The following is a 22,376-nucleotide window of genomic DNA, read 5'->3' as shown; positions in this document are numbered from 1 at the left end:
GAAGCCAGGAGCTTCATTCAGGTCTCCCATGTGGGTGGCAGGGGCCCAAGCACTTGGTCTATCCTCCACTGCTCTCCCTGGTGCATTACCAGGAATCTGGATTGGAAGCAGAGCAGCCAGGACTCCAACCAGCAGTGCAGGTGGTGGCTGAACCCGTTACTCCACAACACCGACCCCTGCCCAGTGTTTGTGATCTTTCATGCTTCATTTCCTGCCCTCTTGGATCCACCCTTGACCTAAAACATGAACAGTCTTCAGAAACCCTGCTGGCTCCCCAGTGCCCTCAGTATAAACCCAGACTCTACAGCTTGAAATTCAAAGCCCTGCAGGATCTGGTCCAAACGAGTTCTGTTCCCCAGCTGCCTTCAACCCAGTGTCCTGTGTCCTGCTCCCCCAGGTCCCTGCCATTGCCCATTCTCAAGGCAGACTCGTGGGCCCCATCCTGGCTGCTGCTTTTCCTTTTTCCCCCTGCTGTGGAACATCCATTCCGCCTCCAACATTGCCACCCACCACCTCCTCTTTCCCACATCCCTACCCCAGCCACCTCTGGAGGCCCCACCTCCATCTCGCCCTCCACTCAGCAACCTGTCCCCTGTTCCAAACTTTCCTGTTGTTCCGGAACCCTCAAGACATAGACTTGACCCCTCACTGTGGCCCCCAAGGCCCCTGGCACCTTGTGAGTCTTGTGCGATACCATATGCAGGCCCACTGGCCAGGTTCCTGGGCTGTCTGCATTTCAGAGCCCCCACTTACGTTCTGTTCTCAGCCTGGAGATTCTTCACACTCCTCACCCTGCCCCTGCCCCATCCTCCTGCCAGCTGGAGCTCCAGTGACTCATGCCTGTGTGTGGAGTGTTGAGAGAGAGAGAGACAAGAGAGAGAGACAGAGACAGAGACTCCCCAAGATCTAGGAGCTTTCTGATTTGGCCCTGTATTCCCAGTGTGCATCAAGGATCTGGCACATGGCAGGTCCTTGGTCTGTGTTTGATAAAAGAATACAATGGGTTTGTTTAAATAAAATCACCTGGCTTGAGACCACAGAGTCCACTAAACTAGTGGTTCTCAGTTTTTTATTGTGCATCAGAATCATGCAGAGAAGGACTGGTTAAGATGCGATTTCCTGGGCCTTGACTGGTAGATCTGGGTGGAACATGCCACACGGGTGCTGCTCTGAGAGCCACCACCCTAAGCCATTCTTGGATTCTCAGCCTCTGTTCTAAAATCGAGGAAGCTTACCTGTGATATCTTCTGGTGGCCACCATGCAGCTTTCATTCAGCGCGAGGTTCCAGTTGCCTCCTGGGGGCCAGGTGCCCAGAAGAGTACTTGAGATACGTTGTAAGCAGGGGCTCTGCAGAGAAAACACTTGCTGACTGTAGCGGAGAGAGGTCCTTAGAATCCATGTGCTTGTGGGTGAGGAAACACAGCCCAGCCCTGGAGGTCTAGGTTGGCTGCCCAGCAGAGGTGGCGTTTGAACAGCGCTTGGAGAGATTAGGTAGGAGGAGTTTTCTGCAGAGAAGGGAGAGGGTCGTTCCAGACAGAGCACAGGCCACAGGCGTGAGTAAGCAGGATGCTGTGAAACGGAGAAGGAAGAGCAGAGAGGAATGCGCTGGGTGTGGAGTGTGGGGCAGACCTAGGAATGGAGCTGGCACAGAGCCGTTAGTCCCTCACAGGTGGTGAGGTGACTTCTCATCGCTCTTGGAAGCACTTTGCTTTTTCTCTTTTATAATTTTTTAAGTCTTTATGTTAAAACAATCACAGATTCAAAGCAAATTGCAAAGTGGTGTATAGACAGTTCCTGAGCACCCTTCATCTATCACATGTCCCGTTATTAGCATCCTGCATGATTCTGATACAGTAACAAAACAAGACATTGACATTGGTACAAGCCATGGAACTTACTCAGAAGTCACCAGTTCTGTACACACCTGTGTGTGTGTGTGTGTGTGTGCGCGTTTTCTTCGCAGGTGTTGTCTTACGTAACCATCATCACCAGCCCCTCGTGCCACCCCTTTCTAGCCACACCCATCCCTCCCCCCCATTCCAAACCCCAGCAACCATGAGCACGTCTTTAATTTTCGCTACTTCCTGACCATCACATGAAAGGAATCACACAGTTTGTATGCTTTGGGATTTCTGTTTCACTCAGCATGATATCCTTGAGGGTAGCTGAAGTCGTTGTGTGTGTTAGTAGTTGATCCCTTATTACTGCAGAATGGTATCCATGGTATGGATGTGCTACTGTTCAGCCTCCCATCCGGTGGAAGACTTCTGAGTAGTTCCTGGGTTTGGGACATCACGTGTGTTCATCTCCTGAGCATGAACATTCAGGCCTCCAGGTTTCTGCACGCAAACCGGTTTTTGTTTCTCTGGGATAAATGCCCAAGAATACAGTTGTTCACCACGTGGTAGTCTGTTTTGCACCAGTAGTGTATGAACGGTTCCGGTTTCTCCACATCCTCCACATCCACCATTTGTGTTGTCACTGATTTTTATTTTATCCGTTCTGATAGCGATATCACATTGTGGTTAATGATTTGCATTTCTCTGATGGGTGATGGTATTGAGTGTCTTTTCACGTGCTTATTTGCCAGTGCTATGTTTTCCCCAGTGAAATGTCACTGCTTGTTTTTTGCCCATTTTTAATTGAATTAAATCCTTTTCAGTGTTGGCAGGTTCTTTGTATGTTCTGGATACAGTCCCTTGTCAGATATGTGATTTGTAGCTGTTTTCTCCTGGTCAGTAGTTTGTCTACTCATCTTTCATAGAACAAAAGTTTTTAGTTTTGCTGAAGTCCAAATTAATCTTTTTTTTTTTTCTTTTTGAAGAGCTGTGTTATTGGTGTTGTTTAAACACTCATCCTGGTTCCTGTTTTCTCACATTTATTAATAGAAGTTTTGCTGATTTACATTTAAGGCAATGATCTATTTGAAATTTTTTTCAGTTAATATTTCTAAGATTTATTTATTTATTTATTTGAAAGATTAACAGGAAGAAGGAGATCCATCCAGGTCTCCCTTGTGGGTGGCAGGGACCATTTTCCACTGCTTTCCTTGGAACTTTAACAGGGAGCTGGATCAGAAGCAGAGCATCTGAGACAAACCAGTGATCTGATATGGGATGCCAGCATTACAAGCTGCGGCTTAACTGCTGAGCCATGACTCTGGCCCCTAAGTTAACTTTTTTTTAAGATTTATTTATTAAGGGCCGGCACTGTGGAATACTAGGTTAAACCTCTGCTGCGGCACCAGCATCCCATATGGGTGCCAGTTTGAGTTCTGGCTACTCCGCTTCTGATCCAGCTCCCTGGTAATGACCTGGAAAAGCAGTGGAAGACGGCCTAAGTGCTTGGGCCTCTGCACCCATGTGAAAGGCGTGAATGAAGTTCCTGGCTCCTGGCTTCAGATCGGCCCAGCTCTGGTCATTGTGGCTATTTGGGGTGTGAACCAGCAGATGGAATTCCTTTCTCTTTCTGTCTCCCTCTGTCTGTAACTCTGCCTCTCAAATAAATAAATAAATCTTTTAAGAGTGGGAGATTGCTATTCCACTGCTGATTCACTCCCCAGATGGCTGCACTGGCTGGGACTAGGCCAGGCCAAAGCCAGGAACCTAGAACTCCATCTGGGTCTGCCACATAGGTGACAAAGGCCCAAGCACCTGGGCCATCTTCTGCTGCTTTCCCAAGTGTATCAGCAAGGAACTGGATCAGAAGTGAAGGAACCAGGTCTCAAACTGGCACTCATATGAGATGCTGTCATCACTCACCATGCCAGTCCCTGAGTTAATATTTGTATGAGGTAAGAGACTTCAGTTGAGGTTCATTTTTTTGGCTCATGGATGTCTGATTTCTTCCCGCACAGTTTGACAAGACTGTCCTGCCCCCATTTCATTACTTTTGCTTCTTAAGACAAAAACTTAATTGCGGGAGGGGGACTAATCGGGCATACTTGTTTGGATCTGTTTTGTCTCCAGTCTGTCCCCTCAGACTACATGCATGATCTCAGTGCATCGTCCCAACAACTGCATGAGATGGGTAGCTGAATCATCCCCCTTTTGACTGGGCTAAGGTCACTGCCTGGAAGCACAGAGTCAGGAGGAAGCACGGAGTTAGAATGGGAACACAGGCCTGTGGTGCAAGGGGCTGATCGTGGCCCCTGGGAACCCCTAGGAGCCCCAGGGAGCCCCTGCTCACAGCCTGCTCCGATGGCTGTGATCTGTGTTTCGGCTCGCTGGGATTCCTTTTTCCCAGGACTCTAGCTCTCCTCAGCCCACCCTCTCTTCCTAGTGCTCCAGTGGTTCCTAACTCTGCCCTGTGTGTCTAGCACTTTCTACCTCCATCAGCAGCTTGGATCTAAGCATTGCCGAACATTCTGGCACACCTCGTGCTCCAGTAGAACTGACCCTCTGAGTGGCCGCCAGCCTGTAATAAGAGGCCTGGGAGCAGGTTGAGCTGCTGTTGACCTCAGCCCCTTTCCCCTTTACCTGCTGTGTAGTTGTCCCGACATGCGGGAACCCATGTGACCCAAGCCAGACATTCCAGTCCAGCAGGGATATTTGTCCCTTGGGGACTCCTCTGTCTATAGCTGTCTCCTCCACAGACCTGCTACTTGCCAAATTCATCAAGCTCTTAAGAGGCTAGAGCTCCTCGTAGATGGAGCCTGTGTCACAGCCCATCTTAAATGTACTGAGAACTCGTCATGACGAGTTTAAAGCCAAGCCCAGTCCTGCATCAGCCATGTCAGTGTGGGCAAGTGACTTCACCCCCTGCACCTCCATTCACTCACGTGGCTGTGTCTGAGCAGTGCTGTGAATATTCAAGGAGGAAGTCTGTATCAAGCACTTTGAACTGTGCCTGTGCTGCAAATGTACTCTCTGTCCTCAGGAGTTTGCCACCTTCTTGTGCAAGACGTGGGACCCAGCAAGCTCAGTACAGAGCGTTAGGACAAAAATGTGTGCGAGGCTCAGCCAGCCTGCCAGGCTGGACTGGGCCCCAGACGTTTGCTCATCAGGCTCCCTGGCTGGCTTAGATTCTGCTTCTCCTGCTTTTCCCTGCCAGCTCCATAAATAGTGGTACATCAGGTGGGAGCATTGGACAGCAAGGGACAGAAAACCTAAGGCAAGAAGGCTTGAGGTATTAGGGGATTTCCCATCTCCCATAATAGGAAGCCAAGAAGTAGGATGGCCCGAGAGCTGGTCACTTCTGCAACTCAGGGTGTCCTCAGGGGCCTGGTTCTACTTGGGACCCCAGAATAGCTACTGTGGCCCCAGGTAAAACCAGTGACCCACAGAACACATAGGAAAAGCTTCTTTTTAAGAGTGAAGGAACTGGCTCACTTGTCCACTCCTAAACCAGCCCCTGGCAAGGTCACATTGAGTAGCTTAAACTGTCAGGATTTTCCCCAAGGAATGTGATGGAGGGGTGACAATGGAAGTAGATTCTGGGCCCCACCGGCATGGTGAAGGTAGATGATCGAGGGGTGCATCCAACATCTGCCGCATGACCTGTCCACCCTCTCACCCCGTCGTCCTGCTCCTCACAGCCACGGCTGCACGCTGACTGTAGGAGGTTGGCAGAGCCAAGTGGAGCCCTCCACCCAAATGAGGCTTCTGCCTATACTCACATCTGTCTTGCTGCTTTCCTCTGTGGCCCAGGGGGGAGCTCAAGCAAGCATCCCAGTAACTTGACCTTGCTGACATTAAGGGACCCCCTTCCTTTCGGCCTCCCGTGTCACACTGCCGACAGATGCCTAGGGCTGCAGCTAGTTAGCTCTTCATCAGAACCACAAGCCCTTTAGCTTTGTGACTTCCTCGTCCAAGAAAAGATAACAGTAATTACTTTACAATTGCTCAGATACGATGGAAGACAGCCATTTGATCTCTTCTTCCAGGGATGTTTGGAGGCTGTATGGTGAGATGCCCTGATTTCCAATTAGCTTGACTAGAATTCAGCAGTGTTAGAAATGGCCTCAAATGGGACATATTCCGTGTCCTAGTAAGTGGTCAACCTAGATTAGAGAATGACATGATTGGATAAAGGACTGTCTGTCTTGATTGGGGACAGCAGCTGAGAGAGGGAACATAGCAAACTATGTCCAGCTAAAGGTGACCTGTCCATTACAGGTAGGTTTAGCTGCATAACAAGGAGAATAGTGATTCAGACAGGGTAGTTTCTTTCTTCTGCGCTGGCAGGGACCTGGGCCCTCTCTTGATGCTTCACTGTCCTTGACCTTTTGCCTCCCGGTCCACAGTGGCTGCTCAGGCTGCAGCTTGAGGAGACGATGGGGCGAGGGCACCCCCCAGCACACTTCCAAGGAGGTATCCTGGCAGGCAGGCCCACGCAGGCACCTTCACTTTGCTATCCGCTGGAACCGCAAGGGATCCTAGAAAGTGTAGTCTGTGCAGTGACCACATGGCCGCCCCCAGTACAGCTGGGATTCAGCTCCCCAAGGGAAAGGGGGAACGCACACTGGAGAAGCAGCCTGCCGTGTCTGCCGCCCATCCTTCCACCTTCCCCTGGCTCATCCCAGCCCCTGCTGCCGTTTTCCGTTAGTACTCAGCATTGGGCACAGACTTCCGGGAAAGCCACGCAGACACGTCAGCGCTGGGATCGGCAGCTGGGGCTCAGCCCTGTCGTAGCAGGCAGCCAGCCCGGGGTGATGTCAGCCGGTAAGGTGGAGATTGTGATCCCAGTGGCCTTTGTAAAATCCCTTAAATTACCAGAAACGGGGCCCTTGGACATGAAGAAAAGGAAGAATTTTCTGTGTTGCTTATGTTTGGCTCTGTACTGCTTTCCCGGAGGTGTTAGAGGTCAAAGTATTTTCTCAGCAGGTGATAGGGTTGAGTTTCCACGCTGTCCAGTCTCCCTCTGAAGTACCCCTGTGCTGTCCTGGACAGGGGCAGCCTGGGGTTAGAGCTTGAGTGGGCAAGTGACCCTGGAGAAGCCAGTTAGCCTCTGTGGGATGCTGAGGGGCCCAGTGTATCCCCTCTCCTCCCTGCCGCGTATTCCCACGGTGGATGTGGCGATGCGGGCAGCCAAAGAGCTGTGAGCACTGTTCATGGAGTTTCAGAGCCCCCCAGCGTGCAGGGCCCATGTCTCGGGGGTGCTTCTGCCTGGAGTAACCAAACCGCCTGCTCTGGCACTGTGGGACTCGTTACGTCACAGAAAGGCAAGGAGGGGGATCGTGATCAAGCGCCCAGTCCCTCCTGCCTCCTCCGTGGCTTCATGCTCACCCAGGTGGCAGGAAGGCCACAGCTGGTGGCAGGGTTACATGTGAATGCAGCAGCATCTGGAATGAAAGGAGAGGAGGCTGTCTTTTCTCCTCATCTCACATGGGAGGAGGAGAAGTCCCCAGGGGACTCCTTCTGGTTCAGTCGGGTTATGCAAGATCACAAACACCGGCAAATCTCCATGACTGAAATGGACCAAGATGTGTTTCTCACCTACTTGGCATTCCATCCTTGGCAGGATCCAGGCTGCCCTCGCAGCCACCATCTCCAAACGACTTCCCTCACTACTCATCAAGTCACATGGTCTCACGGGGCCAGGAGGTGTGGGTGAGCCATGTGCTTGGAGACAGAGGGCCAGAAACACCTTGTGTGGGAATCTTAACTCTCACAATCCCTCGCATCTTCTTAGACAATATTAAGTCCCCTGCCTGTCCTTGAACCCGCTTCTACCGTGACTGGCTCTGAGTGGAGGCGTCTGCGGGATTGCTTCCGTGGCAGGGAGAATCCTCTGCCTCTGCCTCCCTCAAGTCCTGGCCCTTGCCCGTGGGGTTCGGAGCCGGCCTCTGGCAGAGTCCCAGCCTGGGGATAAAACTTTATTTCCATCTGCTTCACAACATTGTGGGGTGGAAGACGTGTCCTCGTTTTTCAGATCGGAAAACTGCAGCTCGTTGAGCGCTTGCCCAAGGGATGGGACTGGGGTTTGAACACAGATCTACCTTATTCTGAAGCCTGAGCCCACAGCTTCTCCCCTGTAGTGCCTTCCTCCAAAAAGACCAGGGTACGCCCAGAGTTCTAGCCTGACAGCCAGTTGTCACAACTCATGTGTGTCAGCCCCAGGCTAAGTGCTAGGTACAGTGAGGCATCCTTCAGTCCTGTGAGGAAGCGTGTAATGACGTCACTTCTTGACAAGTAGGGAAACTGAGGCTCAGCTGGAGAGTGACTGCCCCTGGCTGTGGCTGGGCAAAAGGCAGTGGGGAGGTTCAAAGCCCAAACTACCCAGCCCTGGGCCTCCTGTTCCTACAGATGCTCACTTACCCTGCCCTTCTCCAGAGAGACGGTGAGTCCCAGAGAAGCCTGGGGTGATAGCTGCTGACAACAGCTCCCCTCATGTCACAGGATAGGCTTGGACCCCTGAGGGGAGCCTACGTGTTGAGAAGTCGGCCCAGGTGGCCCCTGCTCCCTCCTTCGGCATGGAACCTGCCTCACTCTGCTCCCTGCCACCCCCAACTGCCTGGCCGGCTTCCCAGGCAAGACTTTCATTCCTGACCCTCAGCTAATAGCACGTTTCCAGGCTTACTCATCCAGCGTGCCAGCAGCTTTCTCTCCCAGTCCACGGCGGAGCCTCCCTTGTGTTTAAAACGCCCTGGCAAGCCGGCTTCAGACTCAGGTGGTTTAGACGAGGTCCTTCACCCTGTGCTTGTCTCCTCTTGCTCCCTGCAGGTACGCGGCTGCCCCACACCCACTGCTGTCTTTTGATCCCCACTTCGGCCACGATGGGACATCCAGTGGCGACTCCTCCTCAGGTGGGCTGACCAGTCAGGAGAGCACCATGGAGCGCCAGAAGCCAGGTAGGGCCTCCCCTGGGCCAGCTGTGCCCACCTGCCTGCCTAACCCAACCAGGACTTCTTCCTTAAAGTGTGACGGGGGACAGCCCCTTCCCTCTCTTCTTTCACCCACGATTCAAGTACAAAAAAAAAAAAAAAAAAAGAAAGAAAAAAAAAAAAACACCTGCAGGATCTGTTTGAGAAATGAGAGGTCAGCCAGGAGAGCAGTGGGAAGCCAAGAGCAAGAAGCTTCCCCTTGCAGGGTCCGCAGAGGGTGGCTGCCGCCACTACCGAGTCCATGGTGGGTCCGGCTGCATGGCGTGGGACACAGTTGACAAGGGTGAAAAGTGGTGCTGTAAGGGCCACTGTGCTCTGTGACTTCCCAGTATATAAACCCTCCTGCATTGTTCTTCAGCTTTTACAGACACAGAGCGTGTGTTGACAAGAGAGCCCAAATTCTGAGTATACAGCCCTGATGACACGGGGCAATGTGGACACACCCAGGGCAAGACACAGAGTGGGGCAGCCTCCCAGAGCCCCCGTGTGCTGCCCAGTCAGTGCCCCCAGGGACCACCCCCATCCTGCTGCTAACTTCATTTTGCCTGTTTTTGAATTTTATAGTTTGTTGAACATACTATCTGCATAATGTGTGTGTGTGTGTATGTGTGTGTCTTGCACAATATTCTGTTTGTGAGAGACAGCCCCTGACTGTAGCAATGCAGTTTGGAGCAGGTTGCCACTGTCTGAATGAACCACAGTGCTACTTCCTAGCGTTGATGGACGTCTGGGTTGTTTCTAGTTTGGGGCTAGAGTAGGGCTGGTGGGAACGTTCCTAACCCACCTTTTATGAACGTGTGCTCCTGCTTCTGTAGAGTCAGCTCCTAGGAGCAGGATTGCGGGGTTATATGTTTTAACTTCAGAAGAAACTACCAGACTGTCTCCTGAAGTGACAAAGCATTGTGCAACATACGCGAGTTCGAGTAGCTCCGTGTCCTGACTGGCATTTCTGTTCCAGCCACACTGCTGGGCGTGGAGTGGTATCACATTGTGTTCTTAATTTGTGTTTTTCTGATAGCTTATGGGATTGATGGTCTTCTCGTGTTTTGTCTCCTCTGTAATTATCCATGTGCGTGGACTGCCTGAGATGGGCAATTTAGCATTTTGCATAACGAACTTGTAGCCCCTTGGAAGTGTGAGTGCCACAGGTGCATGGGTAGGTTGGGTTCAGGAGGAAGAAAGCAAATGAAGTGGTGGAGGGGAGAGAGAGGAGGAGTGTCTTCTAGGGGCTGCTTGAGTATTTTGAAGCAGCTGAGAGGGGTGACACCAAGGGCACTGTGGAGCAGGAATGAGCTTGCATGCCCCAGAAGCAGTGGCCTGGAGAACTCCTGGGCACCCTGGCCCGCGGTTCTCTCCAACTAGGGACAGTGGCGCTCCCCACGCCACTGTCCTCCGCAGATGCGGTCTACTCCTCTTCTCCGCATGCGTGGTCCCGCCTCTCCGGATGCGTGGTCCTGCCTGTCTTCTCCGCATGCGTGGTCCCGCCTCTCCTACGCATGCGTGGTCCCGCATGGTGCTGTGCGCAAGGCTGTGTTCTTTGCTCCGGGACAGACAGATCTGGATCTTTGTTCTTTTTTCTCCACCCAGTTCAGAAAAAGACATCGCCTGGGAGGAGGCATTGCAGAGAAAGGGGAGGGCTGCTGAAAGAGGCTGAGGTAGCAGTGCAGCTGTTACGTTGGAGGAGCAGTGGGGAGGCCGTGTGGCCAGAGAATGGTGGGCGGTGACGTCCGGGGAGTGATGGGAATGGAGCAGGTGGGGCTTTGGGGGCCACGTTGAGGTCCTGTGCCCTTTGAGTGGAATGGGAGCCATGGGGTTCAGTGTTCTGAGCAGAGGACAGGTGGGAGCCGACTCCAGGGCTCACAGGGTCCTTGGTGGCTACAGCTTCCTGCAGGGTAGAGTAGGGGGGCAGGACCAGGGGTGACGGCACAGGACGGGAGAGAAGAGCGATTCTGGGTCTGGTGTTTTAAAGGCAGGGTTGGCTGAATTTCCTGATGCCTGGAGATGGGCGTGAGAGAGGAGTCAGGGACAGTAGCATGGTTTTGGCCTGAGCGGAGCAGCTGGTAACTGAGGAGAAGAGACTGAAAGGTGTGGATTTCGGGGAAGACAAGGTGTTTGGCTTTGGTCATGCCAGGTGGGAGGTGCCCAGTAGATGCCAAGGAGAGGTGCTGTGAGGCAGCTAAGTCCACATGCGCGATTTTCTTTATGCACGATGGTCCAGGATGGACCTTTATCCAGAGGTTCAAGATGAAGGCAGAGATGGGAGCTGTCACAGGTGCCATTTAAGGGTGGATGTGACTGCCATCCGCTTGGCTTTGTGTAGAAGTGCGGCTTCCCGGCATGATCGGGCCACCTCCTGGGGACCGGTGCCTGTTGGACGTTTGGGATGCTCCAAAGCAGAAAACTGTCGAGACATAGGGGAGGCGTAGGAAGGGTCAGTGTCCAGGCCTTCTGTAACCCTGGGTCCCAAATGAAAGCCGCACAGGCAGTGACACCAGTCACTGAGTCCCGGCTGCTCGCTGCAGTGTCCCAGAGTATCCTGCCTGACCCCATCTTCCCCAGCAGGAGAGTGTACCCCAGGGCTCCCTGGGGCCACACTGGAGGCAGCAGGGGTGTCGTTGTTGTGGTTGTGAGCTCAGGCTCCCACAGGCCTGGTAGGAAGTCCTGAGTTGGCCATGTGACCTTGACAGTGACCTCATCTCTCCCAGCCTCAGTGGACGTCCTAGGTGCCATCCTTCCAGAGCAGTTGGGGGGGGGGGTGCAGTCAGCACAGGGCAGCCCAGCATTAGAACAAGGACGCCTGCCTATCAAGCACTCCGTCTCAGTCACTGCCAGTTTTGTCACCGTTGGGGAAGCCCGGGGCGGGTGCAGGCCTCGAGAGCATGGGCTCTGGAGCCAGGTGCACCTGTGCTCTACTCCCTGGCTGACCCTTTCTGACGGTGTGACCTTGGACCAGTCACTTAGCCTCTGTGAGTCATGATGTTCTCCGTCCACTGGAGATGGTCCTAATACTCTCATCACCATAGCACGAGGAGGTAATGCATGCAAAGCACTCACAGCAGTGCCTGACACAGAACCCATGCAGAACAGTAAGTATCCTTGTTTCACATACCATTCTGATGAAGAGCCTGGGGCCAGGCCACCTGGGTTCAGAGCCTCTGTTAGTGCATTTGCAGTTTTGATGATATTAACTAAATGCCCTCACAGGAATTGGTCAGGTGCTTAGTTTAGATGCATTGTCCTGGGAGCTCGGGCCAGTTCACACCCACAGCAGCCACCAGTTTTCAACCTGCTTTATCTTTGAAGCAGCAATTCCACATGTAGAGGCCACTGCAAACATGGTAATAAGGTAAAATGGAAGATAACCTGAGTCCCTACTGGTACAAACTGGTAAATAGTTGGTCTGCATTCACTTGATGGGATTATATGCAGCTGTTGAAAACAGAATAACTTCATGTTCTGTTATGTGGGACGTGTGGCAAAGATAAAGTGAAAACAAATGTAAATATATCACGTGGTGAAAAGTTGTAGGACAATGTTTATTGTTCCATTTTTGCTTTTAAAAAGTTGGGTGTATATATAGGGGCTGACATTGTGGTATAGCAAGTTAAACCACCGCCTGCAATGTCAGCATCCCATGTAATAAGCACCAGTTCAGGTCCTGGCTGCTCCACTTCCAACCCAGCTCCCTGCTAATGCACATGGGAAGACAGAAGAAGATGGCTGAAGTACCTGGACCCCTGCCACCCATGTGGGAGACTCAGATGGAGTTCCAGGTTCCTGGCTTTGGCCTGGCCCAGCCCCAGCTATTGCAGCCATTTGGGGAGAGAACCAGTGGAAAATAACTCTCTCTCTCTCTCTTTCTCTCTCTCTTTTTCCCTCCTTCCCTCCCCCTCTCCCTCCCTCTCTGCTTCTCCCTCTCTGCCTTTCAAATAAAGAAATAAATCTTTTTTAAAAAGTTAAGTACATTTAGGCTGGCGCTGCAGCTCACTAGGATAATCCTCCGCCTGCGGCACTGGTACCCTGGGTTCTAGTCCCTTTTGGGGCGCTGGATTCTGTCCCAGTTGCTCCTCTTCCAGTCCAGCTCTCTGCTGTGGCCCGGGAAGGCAGTGGAGGATGGCCCAGGTCCTTGGGCTCCTGCACCCCATGGGAGACCAGGAGGAAGCACCTGGCTCCTGGCCTTGCATCGGCACAGCGCGCAAGCTGAAGCAGCCGTTTGGGGGGTGAACCACGGAAGGAAGACCTTTCTCTCTCTGTCTCTCTCTCTCACTGTCTAACTCTGCCTGTCAAAAAAAAAAAAAAAGGTACATTTAAACAACAGAGGATTACTTCCTTGCATATGTGAAGAATGTGCTAACCAATAAGATAAAGGAATGAATAGGCAGTTTACAAAGGAGAAAATCAGATGGCCAGTAAGTATGAAAGTGTGCTGCCTCTTGTTTGGGCATGATAATGGAGGATTGTTGCCTGGGATGTAGGAAATACTCATTAACTGTTCCCTGTTACGTCCCAAGACGTAAGTATATGGGATCATGCTCTGGGTGAGCAGACAGACTGACAGAGGGGTGGGACTGTCCGGCCATATTTAGGGCCAGATTCCCCAGCCTCCAGGCTGCATCACCCTAACCGCTGGTGTCTCCTGTTTTCCTACAGAGCCTTTGTGGCATGTGCCAGCCCAGGCACGGCTCTCAGCCATGGTTGGAAGCAGCGGGAACAAGCACGCCTCCAGGCAGGATGCAGCAGGCAAAGATTCCCCTAACAGACATTCCAAAGTGAGTCTGGGCCCTCCCCGCCCCACCCAAGGAGCAAGGCCTGCAGGGGCTGGTAGCTTCACCTGGGCACCTGACTGCTGTGAGCTGGGCGGCCAGCCCTGGGTGTGGCCTCTGAACACCACCCGAGAATGCGCACTCCACGTTGGCCGTCTTCCACTTTGTAGAGCGGCTAGGACCAACCAGCTTCACATCCTGGCACCAGTCCTCACCGGCCAGGTCATCTTGAGCAAATGCCTTTACCTTCTCAGGCCTCAGTTTCCTCATTATTCCATCAGTCATGGTGGATTAACTGCTGTAACAGACAGCCCTTGAATCTCAGGGACCCGTGTAATAGAAGTTTATTTCCCTCTCATAATAACGTAATGCAGCATTGCACATGGTGAGGCAGGAATCCGGGCTCCCTACGTCTTGTGGCTTTGCTGTCCCACAGGGCCTCTGAACCCTGTGCTGGGGCCCTGCCTCTTTCCAGTGTAGGAGGTGGGAGAGAGAGGAGATCATGGGGGAGGCAGGAGTCGCTTCCACTTACATGTTAGCCAGGGCTCCATCATGTGGCCACACCTGACTGCACAGGAGGCTGGGAGATGTAGTCTCGTGTGTCCAGCAGGAGGAGATCATTTCGGAGAGCTCCTGGCATCCATTCACTCAGTAGGCCTTTGGTGAGCGCTCCTGACATGTGGAGCACTAGGACTCCGAAGACGACAGGTTGAGCCCTTGTCCTCGGGAAGCTGACATCCCAGTGTGGGCAGCGATCAGCAGATGTGTTCTGTATGTTACATGTGTTATGTAACACCAAGAGCTGATCTCTGCTGTGAAAAAAAAAAAACAAAGCACAGCTCAGGAAAAATAGTCCTGGGAGCTCTACTGCTTTAGGATGCCAAGGTCAGAGAAGGCTTTTGGAGGAGGTAACCTTTAAGCTGAAGCCTTGAACAAAATAAGGGAGATCCATGACAATACCTGAGGGGAGAGCAGGCGTAGGGAACAGCCAGTGCAAACACCCTGAGCTGGAAGCATGCCTGCATGCTCAGGGAACAGCTGGGAAGGCTGTCAGCCCAGCACGTAAGACACTGGCATCCCGCATCAGAGTGTCCACCCCCGAGTCCAGCGGCCTGCTAGCACACACCCTGGGAGGCAGCAGTGATAGGTCAGTAATTGAGTTCCTGCCACCCACGTGAGAGACCTGGATTGTATGCCCGGCTTCAGCCCTGCCCAGCCTCAGCCATTGTGGGCATTTGGGGAGTAAACCAGCATATGAGAGTTCTCTGTCTCACAAATAGAAAATAATTTTAAAAGAAGAGCAGTGAAGAGGCCAGTGTGGCTGGAGCAGAATGATCAGGAGGGAAGAGGGAAATGAAGTCCAGGCCAGACCATGGGCCAGGTCACCAGGTCTCGTGGGCTTTGACAAGGCCTCCTGCTCTTCTGAGCTGGAGCCAGGGGAGCGTTGGGAGCAGGTGAGGGAAGTGAGCCAACACAGGGCTTCCCACCCTCCTTCTGCCCCTGCAGGAAACAAACTGGGTTTGAGGGGAGACAGGGAGGAAGCTGCTGCAAAGGCCCAGCTGGAGACAAGGGGGCAGGACCGGGTGGAGCGGTGGAAGGAGTGGCAGCAGCTTCGGGGTGTTTAGAAGATGTAAGCAGCAGGCTTCGCTGTTTGGGCTGGATGCCAGCGTGAGAGCAAACGCAGGTCCACAGTGAGGCCACAACTCTTGGGAGGGGCACTGCGAGGGCTGGGGAGCTGCTCTGGAGCTGGAGAAGAGCAGATGGGGAGGAACGGTCCAGCTCAGTTGTCTACATGATGTTTGTCCCTGGAGCAACCCCCCGAGGCAGGGTTTTATCAGCCCACCCCACCTCCATTTTACAGATGTGGAAACTGAAGCAAAGAGCCCAGCCTTAACACAGCCAGGATGTGGGCAGCCAAGATTGGAAGCCTCTGGTCCCAGGGAGGGAAGACACCCCCCCACCCCCCACCCCCAGGGAGGACCTGCCCCAGGCCTGGGGTGCTGAGGCCACCCACTTCCCTTGCCTTCCAGGGAGAACCTCAGTACTCGAGTCATTCCAGCAGCAATACGCTCTCCAGCAACGCGTCCAGCAGCCACAGTGACGACCGCTGGTTCGACCCGCTGGACCCCCTGGAACCAGAGCAAGACCCCCTCTCCAAGGGCGGCTCCAGTGACAGCGGCATTGACACCACCCTCTACACCTCCAGCCCCAGCTGCATGTCCCTGGCCAAGGCACCTCGGGCCACCAAGCCACACAAGCCCCCGGGAAGTATGGGCCTTTGTGGCGGGGGACGCGAGGCCGCCGGAAGGTCCCAGCACACGGACAGACGGCGGGAGGTGTCACCTGCCCCTGCGGTTGCTGGCCAGGGCAAGGGCTACCGACCGAAGCTGTACTCCTCAGGCTCCAGCGCCCCCACCGGCCTGGCAGGGGGCAGCTGGGACCCACCAAGGCAGCCCAGGTAAGGAACTACGACTAGTCCGGCTCCTTCGGGGGTGCAGGCCACCATCCACGCCCAAGCGTGCCCGCGGACGTGCATGTTCCCGCACTGTTTGCTGTCCAGCCTTCAGCCTTCAGGGACCCCAGGCAGAAGGAAGAGACCCCTGGCTGTCTCTGTTCATCTCTCTCTGGTTCTCTTTGACTGTTGTTGCTCTTGTCTTCTCTTTTTGCTAATACTAATGGGTTTTAGCTTTCTGGAAGTCACAGATTATATCTGTGAGGAGTGCTTTTAGCTGGAGATAGGAAGCCTGACCCACAGTGGCTTAAACAAACACTTGTAAAGTGACATGAAATCTGAGAGGGCAGAGCTGGGGTGAGGCAGCGGCTCCGGGAGGGCCTCAAGGATTGGCTCCATGTCTTCCTGCTCCACCGTCCTCACTGGGCTGTGTCTCATCAGTCTCCAGGTGGCTGTGCACCCACAGGTGAGGGGAACAGGGAACAGAAAGATAGTCTTGGCATCTGTGCACGGTCTTCCTTCCGTTGGTTCACCCCTCAATGGCCGCTGCAAGCCGGTATACCGCGCTGATCCAAAGCCAGGAGCCAGGTGCTTCTCCTGGTCTCCTGTGTGGGTGCAGGGCCCAAGCACTTGGGCCATCCTCCACTGCACTCCCTGGCCACAGCAGAGAGCTGGCCTGACCTGGAAGAGGGGCAACCGGGACAGAATCCGGCGCCCCGACCAGGACTAGAACCTGGTGTGCCAGCGCCGCTAGGTGGAGGATTAGCCTAGTGAGCCACGGTGCCGGCCTAAGATTGGTTTATTTTATTTGAAAGGCAGAGTTACAGAGAGGCAGAGAGAGAACTTCCATTTGCTGGGTCACTCCCTAAGTGGCTACAACAGCTGGAGCTGGACCAGGCCAAAGCCAGGAGTCCACAGTTCCATGCAGGTTTTCAAGTACTTGGGCCATCTTTCTCTGCCTTCCCTGGAGCTGGATCAGAAGCAGAACGGCTGGGATTGGAACTGACGCTCATATGGGATGCCTGCCTCACAGGCAGCAGCTTAGCCCACTGGGCCACAACACTGGCCCCTGTGCAGCTCCCACTTCTATGGAGAACATTTTCCCAGAACCCCCAGCAGGTGCTATCTTGTGACCATCCCAGCTGCAAGGAAGTCTAGATCATGGTTTGGCCTTCCTGCCTCAATGGTATGGGGCAGGGTCCCCAAACAGCCCCTTGGAGAGCTTGTACAACACATTGCTGGGCCCTACCCAGAGCTTCTGATTCAGTTGGTCAGGGTAGGGCTTGAGAAAATGCATTTTTTAAACTTCGCAGTGGGTATTAATGCTGCCAGTGTAGGAGTACACTTTGAAAACTGCTGCTAGAGAGGCAGACAGCGGAATAAATGAAAAAGAACAGGCACTGGCTGACTGGCAGCCTGGGGTCTGGTCTACCTGCTCTCTGAGAATCGCACAAAGCGGTGAACAGCACCTGCAGAGGTGGAAAAGTTCTACCTTGTCCCAGGACCCAAGGGCAGAGGTCTGTGGCCCCAGGCGAGGATTACTGGGCTGCAGTCCCTAATGCCGACCCTGACCCTTAGGGTCAGCCCCACTTCCCTTCCCTGCCTGTGCCTGCACAGGGGCCAGCCTGGATCCAGGACTCCTGTTGGGCTGAAGGCTACCTCAGCACTGTGGCTTTCCTGAGGACTTTGCCAGTCCTCAAATCCATGGCCTCTCTCTACTTGAGATGAGCCTCAGCCACAGCCTCACCGTCTTTGGCCACAGCTCAGTGGAAGGATCTTGTCTGTATCCACAAGCACAGAAATAGCTATGAAGCAGCGGTTTCCAAAGCAAGCCTCAGCCTTACTGTGTGCCATGCACTGTGCAGGGCTAGGCTGTCTGATGGGGTTTAACGCTGGTCAGTCCCCACTTAAAGGATTTCATGACCTAGCAACAGTTTGGTTAGCCACCGGGCTCCTTGAGCCCTGGAAGTATTGAAGGTGGAGAGTAAGAGAGACATGGAGTGAGGTCTCTGTCTCAGCCCCCTCCCTCCGCAGGAAATGCTCAAGCCTTTGAACAGCCCCTTCGTTCGGTCACTCCAGATCTTTCTTGGTGATCCATCCTGTCCTGTCCTGTCCTGTCCTGGTTGCTGTGCTGGGAGCCCTCAGCACAGCCCCCTGTGAGGGAGTCACATGTAAAGTTGCCCCTGCCACTGAGGTGCAGTGGGGCCCAGAGAGGCTACATTGGAGGGGAGGGGAGGGGCCGGGCCTTGCAGACCTTGCTGGTGGTAGTCCCTATGGTGGGCACGGGCCCATGGTAGTGAACCTGAGTGACGGGGGTTTTAAATTCCCCAATTTCAAGGCAGCAAGGCCAGGCGTAGACTAGGACTGAGGCAGGGGGTGGGTGCGAAATTACCCAGTGTCAGAGGGAAGGATTTGCTGAGCCCAGAGCCTAGGGAATGAAATAGGAGGGAAGCCCGCTACAAAAGAGGGCTCTGCGGTTGGGAGCTTTAATTTGCATATAGACAATTGATGCTAATTGCAAATCATTCTTATCTGCTCATTAGAGCCGGTTCCTGAAGTTTTCTCCTAGGCAACCAGGCTTTACTGTGGAACAGCATTTCCCAAAATGGGGTGCTTGAGGGGATTTGGATGGTTGGGGGAGGAGGATGTGTTCTCTTAAATGGATATATGTTTGCTTTAATGAAGGTTAGGGAGAAGCGTTTCCAACCCAGCCCTAGTGCAGAGATACTGCCTCCGGGCCAGTGAAGGACATAAATGAAACCGTATTCACAGGGGCTGAGAGTGTAGGCTCCATACTGCCCGCCCTCTGCCAGGCCTGGCGAGTACTGGACCTCTCTGGACCACAGTGTCGTCATCTGTGGAACTGGAGTTGAAGCATAAACCTCTCATAAAGACGTGGGCATCACAGGAGCCCTTAGAGCGGCGCTTAGGAATGAGCCTCAAGTCTGCCCATCATTCAGTTCATGGTCCCAAAGCCCTCCCTCCAACTAAGACAGCCTCCCCTGGACCCAGCTCTGGGCACACAGCAGTGACTGAGGCAGCCCCAAACCTGCTCTTTGCGGAGCTCCGTCACCGGGCTGCGGTGTGATCAGGAAGGCACCAGCAGAGGCATCTGGAGGAGGCACCAGGACTGGGGAAGCCAGAGGAGAGGCCTGACCCAGTGTGGGAGGGGCTTCCTAGAGGGGAGTCTGAGCTGGCCAGAGAAATATGGAAGGAAGCGTGTTCCAGACAGGGACTGTAGCAGGTTCCACCTTCAGTCCTACCCCACCTCACTCCACAAGGCTTTCCACAATTTCCCATTTCAGTAGAAACAAATTCGCAGACAGTCCTTGAGCTGTCTGCGTGGGGCCAGACCTGGGCTACATGGACAGCCTTCCCATTGTGGCCAGCCTGCAGCTGCCCTCAGACCCTGCAGCCCAGCAGCCTTCTGTCCTCTGCCGTCCCCTTAGGCCAAGCTAAAATGACAGCCTGCTGCCCAACTCAGCCCCAAACAGGCCCGGCACAGCACTCACTCAGTAACTGTCCCTGTCTCTAGCTCCACGCACTTCGTAGCGTGCAACTTTGCTTTTATCCGTGCAGCAAGCATCTGTTGTGGGCCAGACCCTCTGCTGGCACTAGAGTCAAGTGGACAGGACCCTGGCTGTGGGTGACCAAAGTCATGAATGTTGCGCTAAGGGACAGCCTGCAGGAGAGACCCAGTGAGATCTGAGTGGGTTTGGTACAGGGCCAGAGAGGGTGTCTAATCTAGCCTGGACAGTAGGGGTGATGTCCTTGAGAGGGGTCACTTCTGCCAAGGAGGAGAGGGGGACGGATGGGGAGCAGGAAGTGGGGAAGGGGAAAGAGGTTTTGTTACCGGAGAATGGCAGGGTTCTTGTCTTTGCGCAAGAAAGAATTCAGGCGTGAGACAGAGAGTAGTGGAAAGTCAAAGTAGCAAAGTTTATTAGGGAAGGGACATCCGTAAGAACGGATGGGCACCTCTCCAGAGAGAACCAGAGAGAGAGCGCCCAGTCGCTTGGACTGGGGGAGAGCGGGGTTACATGGTTGAGTGGAGAGAGTACACCTGGCCAGGCCAGGTGGGCGGCTCAGCAGAGAGGCAGAGGGCTGAGCGCGCAGTCCAGTTGAGGCCAGGGGTTTTTAAGGAGATGGGTCTCTGTCTTCACACATCTCCTCCTGAAACAAAGATTTTATGGATGTAAATATTAAGAAGCTCCTATCTGAGTTTTCCCCTAAAGATATCAGGAGGAAGCCTAGCTGGTGCCATCCTAACCCAGGATCCGGAGCAGGTCCTGAGCAGGGTGTTTGAAATGCAGATACTGGGCTGCATCTGGGAGATTGTGGAAGATTGTCAGGCAGAAGGGGCGGGGACCCCCACCTGGCAGGTTATCGGGTAGGAGGGGGCAGGGCAGGATGTGAACACTGGGCTGCCCCCGAAACGTTATTCGGGATGACTTTGAGATGCAGATGCAGATGCTGGACAGAGATGTCTTTAGGCCTTTGTCACACACACATAAGCTCATATCTGACTTCCTACCTAACAGTTTCAGGGGGCCTGATGAGATATTCTAGATCTGGGGTGGTATTATATGGGTGTTTGCATTGTAACTGTCCATCAAATTGTGTTTTTGTGTGTGTTGTACACTTGGCTGTCTGTAGGCTATTTTACAATTTTAGAAACAAGGGGAGGGCCGGCACCGTGGCTCACTTGGCTAATCCTCCGCCTGCGGTGCCGGCACCCCAGGTTCTAGCCCCGGTTCTGTCCCGGTTGCTCCTCTTCCAGTCCAGCTCTCTGCTGTGGCCCAGGAGGGCAGTGGAGGATGGCCCAAGTGCTTGGGTCCTGCACCCTTATGGGAGACCAGAAGGAAGCACCCGTCTCCTGGCTTCAGATCAGCGCAGCACTGGCCATGGCGGCCAGTAGGGGAGTGAACCAATGGAAGGAAGACCTTTCTCTCTGTCTGTCTCTCTCACTGTCTATAACTCTCTCTCTCTCTGTCTCTCTCTGTCTAACTCTGCCTGTCTTAAAAAAAAAAAAAAAGAGGGAAAGATGGAGTCAGGAGAGATATACCTCTCAAGAGAGACTGGCATGTGCAAAGGCCCTAAGGTGGGGAAGAGTGGCCCCTTGACTCAAAAGTAGACATTGAGCAGCTGACAGAAGATTGGGGAGGGGGCTGGCATTATGGCATAGCAGGTGAAGCTGCCACCTGCAGTGCCAGCATCCCATATGGGCGCCGGTTCAAGTCCCGCTGCTCCACTTCTGATCCAGCTCTCTGCTATAGCCTGGGAGAGCAGTGGAGGATGGCCCAGGTCTTTGGGCCCCTGCACCCATGTGGGAGACCCGGAAGGAGTTCCTGGCTCCTGGCTTCAGATCAGCACAATTCCGGCCATTGCAGCCAACTGGATGGAGGATCTCTCTCTCTCTCTCTCTGCCTGCCTCTCCTTCTTTCTCTGTGTAACGCGGTGGCCTTTCAAATAAATAAATAAGTCTTTAATAAAAAAAGAACGTTGGGGAGGGTCAGAGTGGGCTCCATTATGGAGTTTGGATTTGATCCGAAGTGCAGTGGACAGCAGAAGGACAGTTTCAGAGGCTGGGTAAGGTGGGCGGACAGATGATGCTGGGGCCGCGGCAGGGCCAAGTCTCGGGGAAGGGGCTGCGGCCGAGATCTGAGTGAGGAGGATACGGACCTGGACCCTGGAAGTCAGCAGCTATGGATGTTTGAGCAGGCGGCATGGCCAGGGTGTCAGAGGTGGGGACACACCCTGGTTCTCAGACCGAGCCCATGAGCCGTGTGAGAGCCCAGACAGCTGCTGCAGAAGGGAGCACTTAAGATTCAGTAAGAGGAGGAGGGCTGGGCGCACGGGCCAGAGAAAGGCACTGTTCTCACGTTCACTGTCAACATCATCCGCTGTGTGCCAGGCTGGTCTAGACTTTGCCCTACAGCCAAGAGAAAGCTGAGGGCCCCCTTGTGGAAGTGACATTCTCCTGGGAAGTAAAGGCCAGCAGACAACCACGTCACATGCCAGGTGGCAGTGAGAGCTTGGGGGGGGGGGGGGAGAACCAGTCCTGGTGCAGGCTCCCAGAAGGCCCCTGGGAGGAGGTGACAGCTTGTAGGAAGGAAGGCGTGACCCAGCAGTGGAAGCCGCAGATGCCAGGACTGGTGGGGTGAGCCCATGTGCAGTGCCCGGGGAGAGGTCAGGGGCCCAAGTGGGTGGACCTGGAGGCTGAAGGGGAGAGTGACAGGAGGTCAGCTGTGCCCGGAGGGCAGGAGCCTGGCTCTGGCAGGCCTGTTGACTGTGATTAGGTGCTGGAATTTGATTCTGAGAGATGTGGGAGCCGTGGGA

General features: G+C 53.9%; 1 protein-coding gene across 6 annotated transcripts in view; it reads left to right on the top strand.

Moving 5' to 3' along the window:
- Positions 1 to 22,376, top strand: part of SIPA1L3 (signal induced proliferation associated 1 like 3) — a 242,469-nt gene that overhangs the window by 186,325 nt on the left and 33,768 nt on the right. For all 6 annotated transcript variants that reach the window (XM_008257242.5, XM_008257241.5, XM_089319237.1 and 3 more), the window contains exons 13-15: positions 8,665 to 8,792; positions 13,476 to 13,594; positions 15,619 to 16,046. In XM_008257242.5, the coding sequence (XP_008255464.3) occupies positions 8,665 to 8,792; positions 13,476 to 13,594; positions 15,619 to 16,046 (675 nt within the window). The remainder of the gene's footprint in view (positions 1 to 8,664; positions 8,793 to 13,475; positions 13,595 to 15,618; positions 16,047 to 22,376) is intronic.

Source organism: Oryctolagus cuniculus, chromosome 18 (genome assembly GCF_051225735.1).
Source record: "Oryctolagus cuniculus isolate XC-2025 breed Fujian yellow rabbit chromosome 18, ASM5122573v1, whole genome shotgun sequence".
Classification (NCBI taxonomy): domain Eukaryota; kingdom Metazoa; phylum Chordata; class Mammalia; order Lagomorpha; family Leporidae; genus Oryctolagus; species Oryctolagus cuniculus.
This window is presented reverse-complemented; position numbering and strand designations above follow the sequence as displayed.